This window comes from Haliotis rubra, unplaced genomic scaffold (genome assembly GCF_003918875.1).
Source record: "Haliotis rubra isolate DU_JTF1 unplaced genomic scaffold, ASM391887v1 Scf150, whole genome shotgun sequence".
Lineage (NCBI taxonomy): Eukaryota > Metazoa > Mollusca > Gastropoda > Lepetellida > Haliotidae > Haliotis > Haliotis rubra.
In genome coordinates this window covers 358253-376140 of record NW_025765448.1, presented here as the reverse complement: position 1 = coordinate 376140, position 17888 = coordinate 358253, and the positions used below count along the sequence as shown (strand labels likewise).

General features: G+C 40.2%; 2 protein-coding genes across 2 annotated transcripts; both read left to right on the top strand.

Annotated features, from left to right (window-relative positions):
• Positions 1–342: 342 nt before the first annotated feature.
• LOC124270231 (fucolectin-like) lies at positions 343–2425 on the top strand. The gene is made up of 3 exons (XM_046705269.1): positions 343–391; positions 1492–1746; positions 1944–2425. Exons 1-3 carry the CDS (start codon positions 343–345, stop codon positions 2423–2425), a joined length of 786 nt encoding a protein of 261 aa, XP_046561225.1.
• A 9947-nt stretch (positions 2426–12372) lies between these two features.
• On the top strand, positions 12373–14477 carry LOC124270230 (fucolectin-like). Its single transcript, XM_046705268.1, has 3 exons — positions 12373–12421; positions 13522–13776; positions 13974–14477. Exons 1-3 carry the CDS (start codon positions 12373–12375, stop codon positions 14453–14455), a joined length of 786 nt encoding a protein of 261 aa, XP_046561224.1. The 3' UTR covers positions 14456–14477.
• Positions 14478–17888: the final 3411 nt, after the last annotated feature.

Genomic DNA, 17888 nt, shown 5'->3' with positions numbered 1-17888 from the left:
ACCCTTTTTGGAGAGGTTTTTACTGATAAACTGCACCTAGTCTCCCTGAGCAGAAAAGTTCGTTAACATTAATATTCAAATTCAAATTGTTTACCAATGCAATGTCATTATTGACTTGTCTTCGATATGTTTACATGTTTATACATAAAGTGAGTTCAAGTGTTGACACGTAAATGTTTGACAAACTAGAAACACACAGTATGTCGAAACCAAACTCATTAATATTATTATGTTAGTAATGAAATTGTAATGAAATGAGTTTTACATTAGAATTCTTTAGTATATAAGTTCCATGATTCGTGTGACATTCGACACAACATTGTTGTTCTCAAAGCAAGCAACATGATCGCTCGTGCTCTCCTTCTCTTCATGGTCATGGGGTCCGCCCGTGGTAAGTTAAACTTAGTGAACACACCCTGCTTGCTATATTTGAAACGAAATGAAGCTGAAATCTATGTTTTTGTGACAATCTTTTAGACATATTTGGTTTTTTAGTAGACAGATAGTTTTAAAGGACCCGATGCGATCGAAACTTCTAACGGAAGGTCTTCTACTGTCCAACTGAGTTGGTATAAATAGATATGGGAAATACGAACTTCGTAGCGCTAAGATCGCTTTGTATACATAAACCGTCAATTCCAGATATATCGAATATCCAACGAACCAGGTTCCATCTGGCATAAAGGGCAGCATATCTCTGACAAGTACATTAATTGATTTCTCAAGACATAACTGATATACAGGTGTGATCTGTCCTGTGGGAGCCATTAGAATTTGGGTTAAGTCGAAGGTCAAGGTTAATCGGGACGTGACAAGTAGTGACGTTGTTATTATTATGACGTCAGGTAGGTCAATCGACTTGAATTGTTTTTTAACAAGACTGGGACTAGTAAGATTAACCGACTATTTAGCAAGTAAATGTTCATTCTGTTTCTTTATGTTCAGAGTAAATTACACGATATATAGGAAAGTAACATCAGTGTTAGAACACAGAATGAATCAAAGTAATTAAAAAGCAGCGCCTCGTTCGAGAAAGTTAACCTTGCTCAAACTTCAACATTACTTATTCATCGTCAAAGCATATCATGGCAGTTGGCATTAAATGGATGTAGTTGCAGAAGCAGTTCGAACAACACGTACAGATCAGCGTTTGTTGTCCTTGGGCCAGTTTCACAGCTCGTGGTCTGTGAATGCGATGTGTCACATCATGATGTAGTTGTTGTTGGGTATTCATGGTTCCCATTGTCCGCTTGACCAGGCAGCGGACTGAAGTATAACCAATCAAGTAATATACACTTGAACGTTAAACATCTACGACAGATGTATATTTGATAAATAAGAAGTTGTTGGCTTTTAGCAATGCTGGGCCGAATACAAATATAATCATGAGATATGATTTACGGTAAGAAATTAGTTGCTAACTGTATTGTAATGTTCAAAGAGTTAATGTTTTTAATTGTTACAAGTCTTCATCGCATTTTGTTTTGTCAGCATGGAATGTATTCGTTTCAACAAGCGAGGTCGCTCAAGGACAGGCCGCCGGATCCACGTCGTCTTTCTTTTTCGGATCTGAAAACCTCAACGCAACGGCAGACTTGGCTGTCGACGGTGACCCAAACGGCGACTTCCTCTCAGGCAGCTGCTTCTCTAGCGATTTCGGGGACACCGACCCCGTGTGGTATGTGGACCTCGGGGCTAACATGGAGATCTACAGCGTCAAGATCTTCAACAGAGGAGATTGTTGTGGTACGTTATATACAACATACCGTCATGTTCATTTGTAAACTGAGTACATGGTTTGACGCCGCTCTGAACAGTATTCTAGCCATATCACAGCTTGTTAGCTTAACACCCTGGTCGAACTCACTCATTTTCTCGACAAACACATAACCATGTTACACAGAATGTCTGATTAATATCACATTTATCCATTTGTTTTGCAGCTGATCGTCTCAGAGACATTACCATCGACGTTGTTGAGAACAACCCCTTGTCTGGCAGCCCTGGCAACGTGGTCAACTGTGGCAGCATCGGCGACCCTGGCGGCGTTGGCCTCAACGAAACCATCGAGATTGTGTGTCCCTTCCTAACCTTCCAGTTCACTTCACACTATGAGAAATACTTCCGGATTGCCTACCCAGAAGGCCAATATATCCGCATCATGAAAACGGGCGACGAACTGTTGAATTTTTGCGAGGTAGAGGTTCAAGCCGCCACAGGTATCTTCTACAAATATCCATCGAAAAGAAGCCGCAAGGGTGACCGCAATGACCTTGTTCCACAAGGCTTTCATGCATACCAACCAAGCCAAGACGAGAACGTTCAGGGTGTTCCCGTACCCTTACCGTATTCCGATGTCAATCACGTCGATGAAGGGACGGCCGACACTGATGGAAGCGAGGAAACAGGGACAGATGACCAGTGAACTTGAAGTTACTGTATGTTCCAGAAATGACAATATTTATCTATCCAATTTTCTTGTATATTCCTCATCTAAATGCTCCGTTAGAGAGTGAGTGGTTTGTCTTGGAATCAAGAATGAAATAAAGTATTTTGGCTCGGAATATAAGTACTGTATTGTTTATTGTGTGTTACGTTAATGGCAAATACGGGTAACAGTTTCACAGTTTCTCTCAAGAGAATTCAAAATGAGGCGTGAATTGTGAACATCTTCCAGAATGTTATGTATTGGTGCGAGATGAAAAACATAAGCACACGTCCGGTAGGTTTTAGCTCCTACTATTCAAGTAAGAATGAACAGAATAACAATCAATCATCTGCTTAATCTGCAAAAGCCGCATGAACTCATAACAAAGTATACAATCAGTTTTGATGGTGGCATGAAACAAACTGCTGTTCGATGATGATGTATGTGATAAGCCTGTTATTGTTGTTTTTTGGTACCTTACGAATACAGTGGTTTGGTGCATGTTTACAGCCTCGTTTTGATGCCGCTTGTAGTCTGTGTAACCTTCTATTCCCAAGCAGTGGTGGTGAGTGGTCCTGTGCATAGAGCTCAGTTCACAAATTAGTTGAAATTAAGCAACTTTGAATCTTGGATGGGTGACAGTGTTTGGCAGCTTGACGCCTGAAAGTTTCTAGGATTTCAGTCCTGCCCACACGAAGCACATGTGATACATGTGGTCCCACCTTAGGGAAGTAAGTTTATTTAAAATTACCTCTGTTCACTCAGCATAAAATGGGTACCCGGTGGGATAAGTCATGTGACCACTAGTATTAACCTTCAAGGGCAACACAGGCAGCTTGGATTATCCGGGGTAATAATCATCAAATTGTTTGTGCGCTTTGGCATGGATATATGCGCGGTACAGATATGCTCTTATATTTATTAATATCTATCTTCTCAAGATGGAGCGATATCAAAATACTTGTTCACTGGCCATGCTGACTGTTTCCTCAAACTAAAGAGTTGTTGGCTTAGTTCCTTCAACCGCAAACAAGTAATTTAGCTTTGACAGATTTGAAAATACACTCACGCCGTCCAAATATTACAAGGTTGCAATGTTTGAATTCATTTCTGTAAATTGTATTCAAGACCATTGGACGTTCATGTTATTGATACTGACATTGTTAAATATATACTGGTATATGCAAAGCATATGTAGCGTTCCTTTTCATCAATATAATTGGTTATGTGCTAATAACACTTCAGTTTTTTTCAATATAACCGACAACATTACAGATGTGACCATGAGGACCGCTTTGTCATGGTGTATCATGTGATGTGATGTGATGCGATGCGATGCGATGCGATGCGATGCGATGCGAGGTGAGATGGGGTGAGGTAAGATGCGGTGAGGTAAGGTGAGTTGAGTTGAGTTGAGTTGAGTTGAGTGTCACATTGTAAAGGAACCACAACTGTTGAGTAAGGTTTTGAAACTTTATCCCTTCAGGTGTATTGAAATGTGGTTAGAGTCTGTGAGTCTGGAGAAGAGGATTGCAGAAGAAACATATATCTTGCAAATACACGACCAGATACACACCTACGATGTTGAGGGTTCCATGAACATGAAACTAGATGGCATATAAGCTAATTAGATCTGTAAAACTAGAAATATTAACCATTATGATGGTATATCATCTTCTGGACTATACTGCTGCCTACCTAAACCCAGATCTAAACCACGAAACGTAGAAAGTCATACTGACAAGACTTTGCGGTATTGACCCCACCTGAAGTTAAGTTCCAAGCTCGTTTATCTACCTCACATGAAACAGGTTATGATTGCCCAAAGTATGGGTCGTGCTGTATGTGTGTGTGTGTGTGTGCGCGCCCGTACTGGCAGACCAAGGGTGACAACAAGACGACAAGACGACAAGACCGCCATGTTGTGCGACAGCATGTATAGTTATCCCTTCATACAGGCATCCGAAACAGCACGCCAGACAGTGGGAACATACGGAAGAACAATCAGTACTGATACAGTACACCGACGTCTTAACAGCGGGAACCTCCATTGCCGTAGACCTTACCGTGGACCTATCCTCACCCCTCGTCATCGGCATGAACGTCTACAGTTTGCCCTACAACATCAAAACTGGCGAGACAGGCAATGGAGAACTGTTCTGTTCACAGATGAGAGTCGGTACTGCGTATCAACTGCAGATGGCAGAACAAGAATATTGGCGACGACGTGGCCAGCGTTACTCAGACCAATGTGTTATGGAAAGAGACTCATGGGGAGGTGCAAGCATCATGGTATGGGGTGGAAATCGTAATGTCTTGATTGAGTTATAGGTTGATGTGTCAACATATTGTACACACAAAAATTTTGATCCGCTTATTATGTCCATTTCTATAATGATTTGATTACAATGCCTATCTGATTTTGAATTCGTACTGACGTTTTTTCTGCTGCTGAGTATATATGAGAAGAAGAAATTTCTGAAATAATTGCACGACACGGATCTTCTCCAACATGTTTCACTTTTATCTTCAGGTAGAAGTGATTACAGTTAACCCCTTGATGCCGCGTTTTTTCAGGCGCACATTTTCATACGGTTTGAAAAGTGAACGTTGTGCGAGAATTGCGCTCGCGTGGTCCTCGATCTACGTACGGTTATAAAATTATACAGAAATGTAGAATATTAAATTTCCCATCCGTTGGTATAAATATAAGTGCAACTACCTCGGCGGTTTGAGAAATAGACCTTGCTAAATGTTGCCCAAATTTTTGTTATGCGTTAAAAAACAGTAAATTTCTCCGCTTTTTATCGCGCACCAATAAAAGCACTGTGCTACGAATTTTTTATTTTGGCATCTTTACGGAAAGTGTGAGCGAAGAAAATACAGCCTGATATCTGAACGACATAAGTGTATATGAATTGGATTTATTACCCACGTGGTCAACGTATGGGTAGTTGCATACTAATCTCGTACGTCACACGTGTGTCGTATCGCGTTGACCTGTGTCGTAACGACTTGACCTGAGATTCTAACGATTTGATTGGATAACCGATGACCTCTCAATTAGGTCACATTCTGACGTAACTATATTTTCATTCATAACAAACACGTGAATTCATTCATTCTACAACTTAAATGCATTGTGCTTACATGTGTACCAGCCAAGCCAAGACGAGAACGTTCAGGGTGTTCCCGTACCCTTACCGTATTCCGATGTCAATCATGTCGATGAAGGGACGGCCGACTCTGATGAAAGCGGGGAAACAGATACAGATGACCAGTGAACTTGAAGTTACTGTATGTTCCAGAAATGACAATTTCTATCCATCCGGTGTGCTTGTTATTCTTCGTCTTTATGATCCGTTAGAGAGTGAGTGGGTTGTCATAGAATTGTGAATAAAATAAAGTATTCAAAATATAAGTACTGTCTTGTCTGGTATGTGAGAGATGCAAAACATGAGGAACATATCCTTTAGCTCCTTCTATTCAAGTAAGTATAAACTCGGGGCATAACAAAGTATACACCCCTTTTTTGATGGTGAGATGAAACAAACGGCTTTTCGATGGTGAAGCATTTTATATGCATGCCACGGTGTTTTTTAGACCGTAGGAATGCGGTGTTTTTGTGCATGGTCTTTTGTCCATTATCATTTTGATTCCCATTGCACTCTGTGTAACCTTCTATTCCCCAGCAGTTATCTTCTCACGAAGACACCAATGTCACCGATGGCTTTGCATTTCCCAGTGGCGCTATGTCCGCGTGAGGAAACCCAGCATGGAAGACATGTATGACCTCTTGACCTTATGGGAGGTCCGCGTGCTGGGAATGTTCTTTCCTTCTAATGGTCAATTTAGTTTCTTCCACAACTGAGCTTGACTTGGTCAGTCATGGAGACAGGTTCTACGGCTGGTCCGGTCGTTTGTTTAAATTGTGTTTTATCTAGCCCATGGTGTAGTCAATAACATGTTTAATTTAGACATCAGTCTATAAATGTGCAACGTTTCATGCTTTTATCATTAAATGCACATTTTTTCTGCTTAGCCGCTCCACTATAGTCATAAAATATAGAACTACGATGTTTTTAAAGTTTAAAATTAAAATTCATTAGTAATACCATTTTATGAAACAAGGAATTAAAAGTTCGTGTAACCATAGTTGTTTGTAGTGTTTCTGTTCACTTTTACACGAGAAAATTCGGATCGACTTTAAAGTAGGTCATTGTCTGAATTGGTTAATGAGACTCCTGTTTCGGTTTTGATGTGCAGGAGCAGTTTGTGCACGTGCCCCATGTCGGCATTTAAGCTGCACGAGTTTGAATTATTTGTCAGTCACTATGGTATGAGGAAGACTGTCAGATGGCCAGAGATGCCAAATCATTAGTATGGATAACGCTGAATGTCCTTTAAAATGGTCCGGAAATCAATGTCCAGTACACAGTCGTTTAGTCAGAAAATACAAGGAAACCAATGAGCTTCAGGAACCCCAACGTTCTGGACGACCCAGAGTGACGTCAGATCGTGAAGACTGCGCATACCTGCGGCTCACTCGACGACAACCGTTCGGCACAGGCAATGTTCTTAAGCACCACTGGTTACCATTTCGCCGGGTTGCTACCAAAACAGTTTGGAATCGCCCAAGGTACAACTTTAGAAGAGTCTTCAAACGTCCTCTACTGAGCTATCATCACCAACAAGCACTTGGTGTTTACCACGGCAATGTTTGAATCTGCGGACTTGGCGAAGAATACATTGGACTGATGAAAGCCGATTCCTCCTTCATTTAACTGACGGAGAGTTTGGAGGCAGCAACATACAGCATTTGCAGCAAAAAAACAAACTATTCAACCTTACATTGCCTTTGGTGGCAGTTGCTCTCATGACTGTAAACTGGACTTGGCAACATTACACTGGAATAGCTCCCTCTTGATAATCATCCTCTTGCAAAAAGGCCTGTATTTATGGATGACAACGCAAGGCCACACCGTCCTCGTGCAGTGACAGCATCATTCACAACAATGCAGTGACTCACTTTCCGTGGTCCGCCAAGAGTCCAGTCCTAAACCCCTTGGAGCGCATTTGGGACTTAATTGGGCGACGGATACAAGAATATGTACCACCTGTTCAAAATTTACTTGAATTGGAAGCAGTTTTGCTCCAAAAATGGCGACAGCTTCCTCTGCAACTGATACGACGCCTGACGGGGTATATGCGACAGCACGTGGAGAGTATACTAGATATTGCTTTACAACGTTCTCAGGTTACAAAGAAACATTTATTACCAACGAGGTCAACGTATGGGTAGTTGCATACTAATCTCGTACGTCACACGAGTGTCGTATCGCGTTGACCTGTGTCGTAATGACATGACCTGAGATTCTAACGATTTGATTGGATAACCGATGACCTCTCAATTAGGTCACATTCTGACGTAACTATTTTTTCATTCATAACAAACACGTGAATTCATTCATTCTACAACTTAATGCATTGTGGGAATGTAAACATTGCGAACGTTGCCGTGTCGCTGTTTAATTGTGAGTCGAACTGAGACATTATATCCGTCGAAAAACATAAACGCAATGTTTCCACAAGTGATGTTAGCCGAATGAAGCAACTGGAAATCAAGAAACGAGGTGCTACGGAGTAGTTTACTGTAGGAGGCTGTACGAGAGGCGATGACAACTGACATGCATGGTGACGTCGGTTACCAAGGGGACAGACGAGAATGGCGTAGTGACGTCAATTTAGTGTGACGTAATGCAAAAGTGCACTTCAGAACAAAATTCTTCCGCAACCTCTTTATGAAACCGGTTTCGGTTTGAAACCATTACAATAACAAAAATACGCAATTTTGTCAATTCAATGCATGTAAGACGTGAGTAATAAATAAAATACCACACTTGGTCTCATTGCATACGAATTATACGAAACTCGTGACCTTCCTATGGTTTCTGACCTCGCTTTCGCTCGGTTAGATACCATAGAAAGGACACTCGTTTCGAATAATTCGTATGTAATGACACCTCGTGTAGTATTCTCTATTTATCACATGTTAAAGTGGTAATATACAATTCTGTTGAAAAACCTTTTATCATTGTTATTATTATTATAATCTATTTATATAGCGCCGAGTTCCAGCTCGGCTGCTCACAGGCGCTTTGTTTTTCCCTCGATCATAATCGAATCTCAACGGCACGTCGTATTATCAATCAACTTCACCCCTGGGAGCATACCATTCTTGCAGCCACTAGGCGCATCGAGTTAGTGTGGCTTTCACATCATTACGAGGTACCCATTTACAGCTGGGTGGACTGGGACTGGCACTTTGCTGTACCCGCAACGAGGTGTTTGCACGTATTCATGTGGCCACCATCTGGTCATTTACCAACAGATTCGTGGGTTCTTTTAAGTGCACTGGGTTGTGTACTGTACACTAGGGGTTGTGGCAACACTGAAAGAGTCTGCACACAAAGTTGACTCCAAGGCTTGTATACCCGGTCACAGGTCGGTTCGATCCCGGCACCTCAACCTCGCTGGATTACTAGCCTGGCGCCCTACACAGCTCGCCCACCACGCCAAAAACTTTGTTTATTCATACAATACAAATACCTTTCAGGACTTTTTTGGACATCAGAATGCCAGTCTTGTTCATAACAACATTTTACTCGGTTGAAAAATTCATTGACCAACATAGAATATTGTTAATACATTATTGGTCCCAAACATAACCAAAACAGAGTGAACATAAAATATCTCTAACATTAGAAGCCCAGTTGACCTTACCATGAATAGGAGCTTGCAATTGCATATTGTAACTTTAACATATCTGTAATTGAGCATAGCTAACAGTTTATGAGATGACTCTTTTATATGCAAAAATGTGCAGGGCATAGCGGCCACAATCACCTCTAAAAATATGGTTAGACGTTGAAGATTATACCCCGAGAAATCTTTTACAAGCTTACATATGTATAACCTCTATTTCCGAACACATGTCTTGATTTAACCACCAAATTTCTGAACCATAAAACAAAATAGGACTTACTTGAGAATCAAATATTTTAAAGAAAAGCTTAAACGAAAGTGGCCTTAATTTATACATTGAAACAAAAATACCACATAAAACCTTTTTTGCTTGAAGCGCTGCATTATGTACATGTTTCTGCCATGAAAGTCAACTTGTAAACACAAGATATTTATAAGAAGTTGCACATTCCAATTTGATACCGTTAAAATACCATCTTTCGTGATGAGGCAATATCCCGCCATTTTTTAAAACAACAACTTTCGTTTTACTTAAGACAACCTGCAACCACCACAGAATGATTTTAAAATATCTACACACTTTTGAAGACCAAAAATAGTATCAGAAATGAGAATAACGTCATCAGCAAATAACAATAAGAATACTTCCACTAATTCCTGATGCACTTGAATACCCTGCGAACAATTAGACTCTTTTTCTTTAGCAAGTTCAATTATAAACACCGAAAACAAAAGGGGACTTAAGATACAGCCTTGCCTTAATCCCTAAAGGACAATCAAACGGTTGAGAACATCCTCGACTAGAACGAGCACATGCCTTAGCACAGTCATAAATGGATTGCAACACCTTCGTAAACTTGGAGGATACACCTTGACGTGATAGAATATGCCCTAACTTAGATCTGTGAACGAGGCCGAAAGCCTTTTCAAACTTCACAAACAAAGCAAACACATAACCACATAAACTCAGGAGTAATACCATCCAAGACAGCAGATTTGCCATACTTACTTAAATGTTTTCAAGAATTTCACCATGTTGACTTAGCTCCATACGTTTCATTTTGAGCGAAAACAGATGGTTTGTTAAGTGTACCATATCCATTATTAGAACGTTGAAGGAAACTGTCCTTTTTGTGTTTTCTTGTAGCCAAGACAGAAAAGAACATGCAACTTTAAAAACGTATTGTACGTGTTAGCCTAAACATTCAACTTTGTTAACATTACCGGACTGCTTAACTAGTTTCCAGATGCATAATTAAAACATCTGCAAAGAAATCAACTAGAGCCTTGAACTGCATTCGGGTTGAAGTAATCTGAACATCAAAATCACTACTATTGGTTTATTTCGGCATGGACGAATATAGGACAATTGAACCCTTCTGAAAAAAATGCATTTCACCCAAATATGAATGCATTTGAGAATGTTTTTTCGTGATTTGCATAAAGCTGTGTTGTTAAGCTTTCTTGTAAACTAAAACCTTCTAAAATATCTTTGATAGTTTTTCAGTAATTCATAAAGGTACGAGGGTAACGTTTCTTTTGGCGTCTAGTGCAGTTGATATGAGATATTTTCATAATTATACAAACTGCGCGGAAATGAGAACCTTCTTAGCTTGAGGGGTCGGCTGGTTTATAGATACCTGCCAAGCGAGATTTCTCGAAAATGCATTCCAATGTAGTTGTACGGCGAAGAAACTTTAATTGGAACATGTTCGTAGATCCATTTGTCCGTTCTAGAAAGTCAAATACAACAATTCTCGTCTTGTTTAAATAACTTGAAGACACCAGACGCAATTATTCTAATTTTCTCAAATATCAGTTTGCCTTTGGAGTCTTATTACAGCATCAGAAAATAAAACGTAATCAGCAAATAGTAGAAGAGAGTAAGTCAGGGAATAACTAAACGCCATTTGTACACGTGGGCGTGGTTTCCTTGACCAATACATGAAAGGTGAGAACAGAAAAGGACTAAGAACACAACCTTGACGTACCCCTTGAGGACATTAAAAAACCCAGAGTCTGTATTTACATTAATTGCTTTCACATTTTGATACACAGAACGCAACATGCGACAAAATCCTGTTGTTAAAGAACTAGTGCAAATACAGCGGAGGATATTTGTGAACTCTGGGGTGATTAATTTGCTGATCTAGCTAAGCCCCAATGCTCTTCATCATTTGACAACTTCAAAATATCAGTTGACAAAAAGGTTACAAATATAAGCCATGAACACTTATCATGTGATGAGGATGTTTTGCGTGAATGTATTGAAATAGACGAAGTTAAAGGGACACATCAATAATCTCAATAAAATACATCTCCTGGTCCGGATTATGTTCACACAGAACATAGATCAAAGGCAAAAAGCAAAACATGATCCTAAAACCAATAGAGGAATAACTTTAATATCGTGTATTGGAAAACTCTTTGAGAAAGTAATTCTCGCTAGATTAGAAACCTGAGCACATAGATGAAATGTCATGGAGATGTATGATTGTCCTATTTTGTAAATACCTGTATTCCATGGTATCATCACTCAAGTGTGCATGTTAGGTCCTTCCTTGCCTTTGCTCTGTACATGTGTGCACCCGCCTGTGAATATGTTGCTGTGAATATTTGATGTATCTATGTATATGATCTTCGGATTGAAATCTTGAGGAAATATATTCATTCATTCATTCATTCGTTCGTTCGTTTGTTCGTTCATTCGTTCATTCATAGGCTTTCACATTTTGGTACCAAGAACGCAACATAGTATTCATTTTTGAACCAAGTCCGTTCTTTTTTAACAAATACCAAATCTTTGTCTGTTTACAGAATCAGTAAGGTAGTTTTCCACCCTTTTTGGAGAGGTTTTTACTGATAAACTGCACCTAGTCTCCCTGAGCAGAAAAGTTCGTTAACATTAATATTCAAATTCAAATTGTTTACCAATGCAATGTCATTATTGACTTGTCTTCGATATGTTTACATGTTTATACATAAAGTGAGTTCAAGTGTTGACACGTAAATGTTTGACAAACTAGAAACACACAGTATGTCGAAACCAAACTCATTAATATTATTATGTTAGTAATGAAATTGTAATGAAATGAGTTTTACATTAGAATTCTTTAGTATATAAGTTCCATGATTCGTGTGACATTCGACACAACATTGTTGTTCTCAAAGCAAGCAACATGATCGCTCGTGCTCTCCTTCTCTTCATGGTCATGGGGTCCGCCCGTGGTAAGTTAAACTTAGTGAACACACCCTGCTTGCTATATTTGAAACGAAATGAAGCTGAAATCTATGTTTTTGTGACAATCTTTTAGACATATTTGTTTTTTTAGTAGACAGATAGTTTTAAAGGACCCGATGCGATCGAAACTTCTAACGGAAGGTCTTCTACTGTCCAACTGAGTTGGTATAAATAGATATGGGAAATACGAACTTCGTAGCGCTAAGATCGCTTTGTATACATAAACCGTCAATTCCAGATATATCGAATATCCAACGAACCAGGTTCCATCTGGCATAAAGGGCAGCATATCTCTGACAAGTACATTAATTGATTTCTCAAGACATAACTGATATACAGGTGTGATCTGTCCTGTGGGAGCCATTAGAATTTGGGTTAAGTCGAAGGTCAAGGTTAATCGGGACGTGACAAGTAGTGACGTTGTTATTATTATGACGTCAGGTAGGTCAATCGACTTGAATTGTTTTTTAACAAGACTGGGACTAGTAAGATTAACCGACTATTTAGCAAGTTAATGTTCATTCTGTTTCTTTATGTTCAGAGTAAATTACACGATATATAGGAAAGTAACATCAGTGTTAGAACACAGAATGAATCAAAGTAATTAAAAAGCAGCGCCTCGTTCGAGAAAGTTAACCTTGCTCAAACTTCAACATTACTTATTCATCGTCAAAGCATATCATGGCAGTTGGCATTAAATGGATGTAGTTGCAGAAGCAGTTCGAACAACACGTACAGATCAGCGTTTGTTGTCCTTGGGCCAGTTTCACAGCTCGTGGTCTGTGAATGCGATGTGTCACATCATGATGTAGTTGTTGTTGGGCATTCATGGTTCCCATTGTCCGCTTGACCAGGCAGCGGACTGAAGTATAACCAATCAAGTAATATACACTTGAACGTTAAACATCTACGACAGATGTATATTTGATAAATAAGAAGTTGTTGGCTTTTAGCAATGCTGGGCCGAATACAAATATAATCATGAGATATGATTTACGGTAAGAAATTAGTTGCTAACTGTATTGTAATGTTCAAAGAGTTAATGTCTTTAATTGTTACAAGTCTTCATCGCATTTTGTTTTGTCAGCATGGAATGTATTCGTTTCAACAAGCGAGGTCGCTCAAGGACAGGCCGCCGGATCCACGTCGTCTTTCTTTTTCGGATCTGAAAACCTCAACGCAACGGCAGACTTGGCTGTCGACGGTGACCCAAACGGCGACTTCCTCTCAGGCAGCTGCTTCTCTAGCGATTTCGGGGACACCGACCCCGTGTGGTATGTGGACCTCGGGGCTAACATGGAGATCTACAGCGTCAAGATCTTCAACAGAGGAGATTGTTGTGGTACGTTATATACAACATACCGTCATGTTCATTTGTAAACTGAGTACATGGTTTGACGCCGCTCTGAACAGTATTCTAGCCATATCACAGCTTGTTAGCTTAACACCGTGGTCGAACTCACTCATTTTCTCGACAAACACATAACCATGTTACACAGAATGTCTGATTAATATCACATTTATCCATTTGTTTTGCAGCTGATCGTCTCAGAGACATTACCATCGACGTTGTCGAGAACAACCCCTTGTCTGGCAGCCCTGGCAACGTGGTCAACTGTGGCAGCATCGGCGACCCTGGCGGCGTTGGCCTCAACGAAACCATCGAGATTGTGTGTCCCTTCCTAACCTTCCAGTTCACTTCACACTATGAGAAATACTTCCGGATTGCCTACCCAGAAGGCCAATATATCCGCATCATGAAAACGGGCGACGAACTGTTGAATTTTTGCGAGGTAGAGGTTCAAGCCGCCACAGGTATCTTCTACAAATATCCATCGAAAAGAAGCCGCAAGGGTGACCGCAATGACCTTGTTCCACAAGGCTTTCATGCATACCAGCCAAGCCAAGACGAGAACGTTCAGGGTGTTCCCGTACCCTTACCGTATTCCGATGTGAATCACGTCGATGAAGGGACGGCCGACACTGATGGAAGCGAGGAAACAGGGACAGATGACCAGTGAACTTGAAGTTACTGTATGTTCCAGAAATGACAATATTTATCTATCCAATTTTCTTGTATATTCCTCATCTAAATGCTCCGTTAGAGAGTGAGTGGTTTGTCTTGGAATCAAGAATGAAATAAAGTATTTTGGCTCGGAATATAAGTACTGTATTGTTTATTGTGTGTTACGTTAATGGCAAATACGGGTAACAGTTTCACAGTTTCTCTCAAGAGAATTCAAAATGAGGCGTGAATTGTGAACATCTTCCAGAATGTTATGTATTGGTGAGAGATGAAAAACATGAGCACACGTCCGGTAGGTTTTAGCTCCTACTATTCAAGTAAGAATGAACAGAATAACAATCAATCATCTGCTTAATCTGCAAAAGCCGCATGAACTCATAACAAAGTATACAATCAGTTTTGATGGTGGCATGAAACAAACTGCTGTTCGATGATGATGTATGTGATAAGCCTGTTATTGTTGTTTTTTGGTACCTTACGAATACAGTGGTTTGGTGCATGTTTACAGCCTCGTTTTGATGCCGCTTGTAGTCTGTGTAACCTTCTATTCCCAAGCAGTGGTGGTGAGTGGTCCTGTGCATAGAGCTCAGTTCACAAATTAGTTGAAATTAAGCAACTTTGAATCTTGGATGGGTGACAGTGTTTGGCAGCTTGACGCCTGAAAGTTTCTAGGATTTCAGTCCTGCCCCACACGAAGCACATGTGATACATGTGGTCCCACCTTAGGGAAGTAAGTTTATTTAAAATTACCTCTGTTCACTCAGCATAAAATGGGTACCCGGTGGGATAAGTCATGTGACCACTAGTATTAACCTTCAAGGGCAACACAGGCAGCTTGGATTATCCGGGGTAATAATCATCAAATTGTTTGTGCGCTTTGGCATGGATATATGCGCGGTACAGATATGCTCTTATATTTATTAATATCTATCTTCTCAAGATGGAGCGATATCAAAATACTTGTTCACTGGCCATGCTGACTGTTTCCTCAAACTAAAGAGTTGTTGGCTTAGTTCCTTCAACCGCAAACAAGTAATTTAGCTTTGACAGATTTGAAAATACACTCACGCCGTCCAAATATTACAAGGTTGCAATGTTTGAATTCATTTCTGTAAATTGTATTCAAGACCATTGGACGTTCATGTTATTGATACTGACATTGTTAAATATATACTGGTATATGCAAAGCATATGTAGCGTTCCTTTTCATCAATATAATTGGTTATGTGCTAATAACACTTCAGTTTTTTCAATATAACCGACAACATTACAGATGTGACCATGAGGACCGCTTTGTCATGGTGTATCATGTGATGTGATGCGATGCGATGCGATGCGATGCGATGCGATGCGAGGTGAGGTGGGGTGAGGTAAGATGCGGTGAGGTAAGGTGAGTTGAGTTGAGTTGAGTTGAGTTGAGTTGAGTGTCACATTGTAAAGGAACCACAACTGTTGAGTAAGGTTTTGAAACTTTATCCCTTCAGGTGTATTGAAATGTGGTTAGAGTCTGTGAGTCTGGAGAAGAGGATTGCAGAAGAAACATATATCTTGCAAATACACGACCAGATACACACCTACGATGTTGAGGGTTCCATGAACATGAAACTAGATGGCAGATAAGCTAATTAGATCTGTAAAACTAGAAATATTAACCATTATGATGGTATATCATCTTCTGGACTATACTGCTGCCTACCTAAACCCAGATCTAAACCACGAAACGTAGAAAGTCATACTGACAAGACTTTGCGGTATTGACCCCACCTGAAGTTAAGTTCCAAGCTCGTTTATCTACCTCACATGAAACAGGTTATGATTGCCCAAAGTATGGGTCGTGCTGCTGTATGTGTGTGTGTGTGTGTGTGTGCGCGCCCGTACTGGCAGACCAAGGGTGACAACAAGACGACAAGACGACAAGACCGCCATGTTGTGCGACAGCATGTATAGTTATCCTTCATACAGGCATCCGAAACAGCACGCCAGACGGTGGGAACATACGGAAGAACAATCAGTACTGATACAGTACACCGACGTCTTAACAGCGGGAACCTCCATTGCCGTAGACCTTACCGTGGACCTATCCTCACCCCTCGTCATCGGCATGAACGTCTACAGTTTGCCCTACAACATCAAAACTGGCGAGACAGGCAATGGAGAACTGTTCTGTTCACAGATGAGAGTCGGTACTGCGTATCAACTGCAGATGGCAGAACAAGAATATTGGCGACGACGTGGCCAGCGTTACTCAGACCAATGTGTTATGGAAAGAGACTCATGGGGAGGTGCAAGCATCATGGTATGGGGTGGAAATCGTAATGTCTTGATTGAGTTATAGGTTGATGTGTCAACATATTGTACACACAAAAATTTTGATCCGCTTATTATGTCCATTTCTATAATGATTTGATTACAATGCCTATCTGATTTTGAATTCGTACTGACGTTTTTTCTGCTGCTGAGTATATATGAGAAGAAGAAATTTCTGAAATAATTGCACGACACGGATCTTCTCCAACATGTTTCACTTTTATCTTCAGGTAGAAGTGATTACAGTTAACCCCCTTGATGCCGAGTTTTTTTTCAGGCGCACATTTTCATACGGTTTGAAAAGTGAACGTTGTGCGAGAATTGCGCTCGCGTGGTCCTCGATCTATGTACGGTTATAAAATTATACAGAAATGTAGAATATTAAATTTCCCATCCGTTGGTATAAATATAAGTGCAACTACCTCGGCGGTTTGAGAAATAGACCTTGCTAAATGTTGCCCAAATTTTTGTTATGCGTTAAAAAACAGTAAATTTCTCCGCTTTTTATCGCGCACCAATAAAAGCACTGTGCTACGAATTTTTTATTTTGGCATCTTTACGGAAAGTGTGAGCGAAGGAAATACAGCCTGATATCTGAACGACATAAGTGTATATGAATTGGATTTATTACCCACGTGGTCAACGTATGGGTAGTTGCATACTAATCTCGTACGTCACACGTGTGTCGTATCGCGTTGACCTGTGTCGTAACGACTTGACCTGAGATTCTAACGATTTGATTGGATAACCGATGACCTCTCAATTAGGTCACATTCTGACGTAACTATATTTTCATTCATAACAAACACGTGAATTCATTCATTCTACAACTTAAATGCATTGTGGGAATGTAAGCATCGAGAACGTTGCCGTGTAGCTGTTTAATTGTGAGTCGAACTGAGACATTATTACTATTAACACGGAAAAACTAGACAAAGTTTTACCAATATTTTATAACGATATGCGTTATTGAAAACTGGAAATATTACAGACTAACCGACTACGTTCCTCAATCTTACATTGATAACGAGCATCGGACTTAATCCGGGACCAGTATCTCTAAAGCTTATAGAACCAAGGTGCATTACGTTTATCTGTCTTTACGGCTGTTTGTATTCCAC

Coding starts and splice junctions, on each gene's coding strand:
- LOC124270230 (XM_046705268.1), top strand. CDS start 12,373: ATGATCGCTCGTGCTCTCCTTCTCTTCATGGTCATGGGGTCCGCCCGT. Junction 12,422..13,521: donor GGTCATGGGGTCCGCCCGTG/GTAAGTTAAACT, acceptor TTGTTTTGTCAG/CATGGAATGTATTCGTTTCA. Junction 13,777..13,973: donor CAACAGAGGAGATTGTTGTG/GTACGTTATATA, acceptor TTTGTTTTGCAG/CTGATCGTCTCAGAGACATT.
- LOC124270231 (XM_046705269.1), top strand. CDS start 343: ATGATCGCTCGTGCTCTCCTTCTCTTCATGGTCATGGGGTCCGCCCGT. Junction 392..1,491: donor GGTCATGGGGTCCGCCCGTG/GTAAGTTAAACT, acceptor TTGTTTTGTCAG/CATGGAATGTATTCGTTTCA. Junction 1,747..1,943: donor CAACAGAGGAGATTGTTGTG/GTACGTTATATA, acceptor TTTGTTTTGCAG/CTGATCGTCTCAGAGACATT.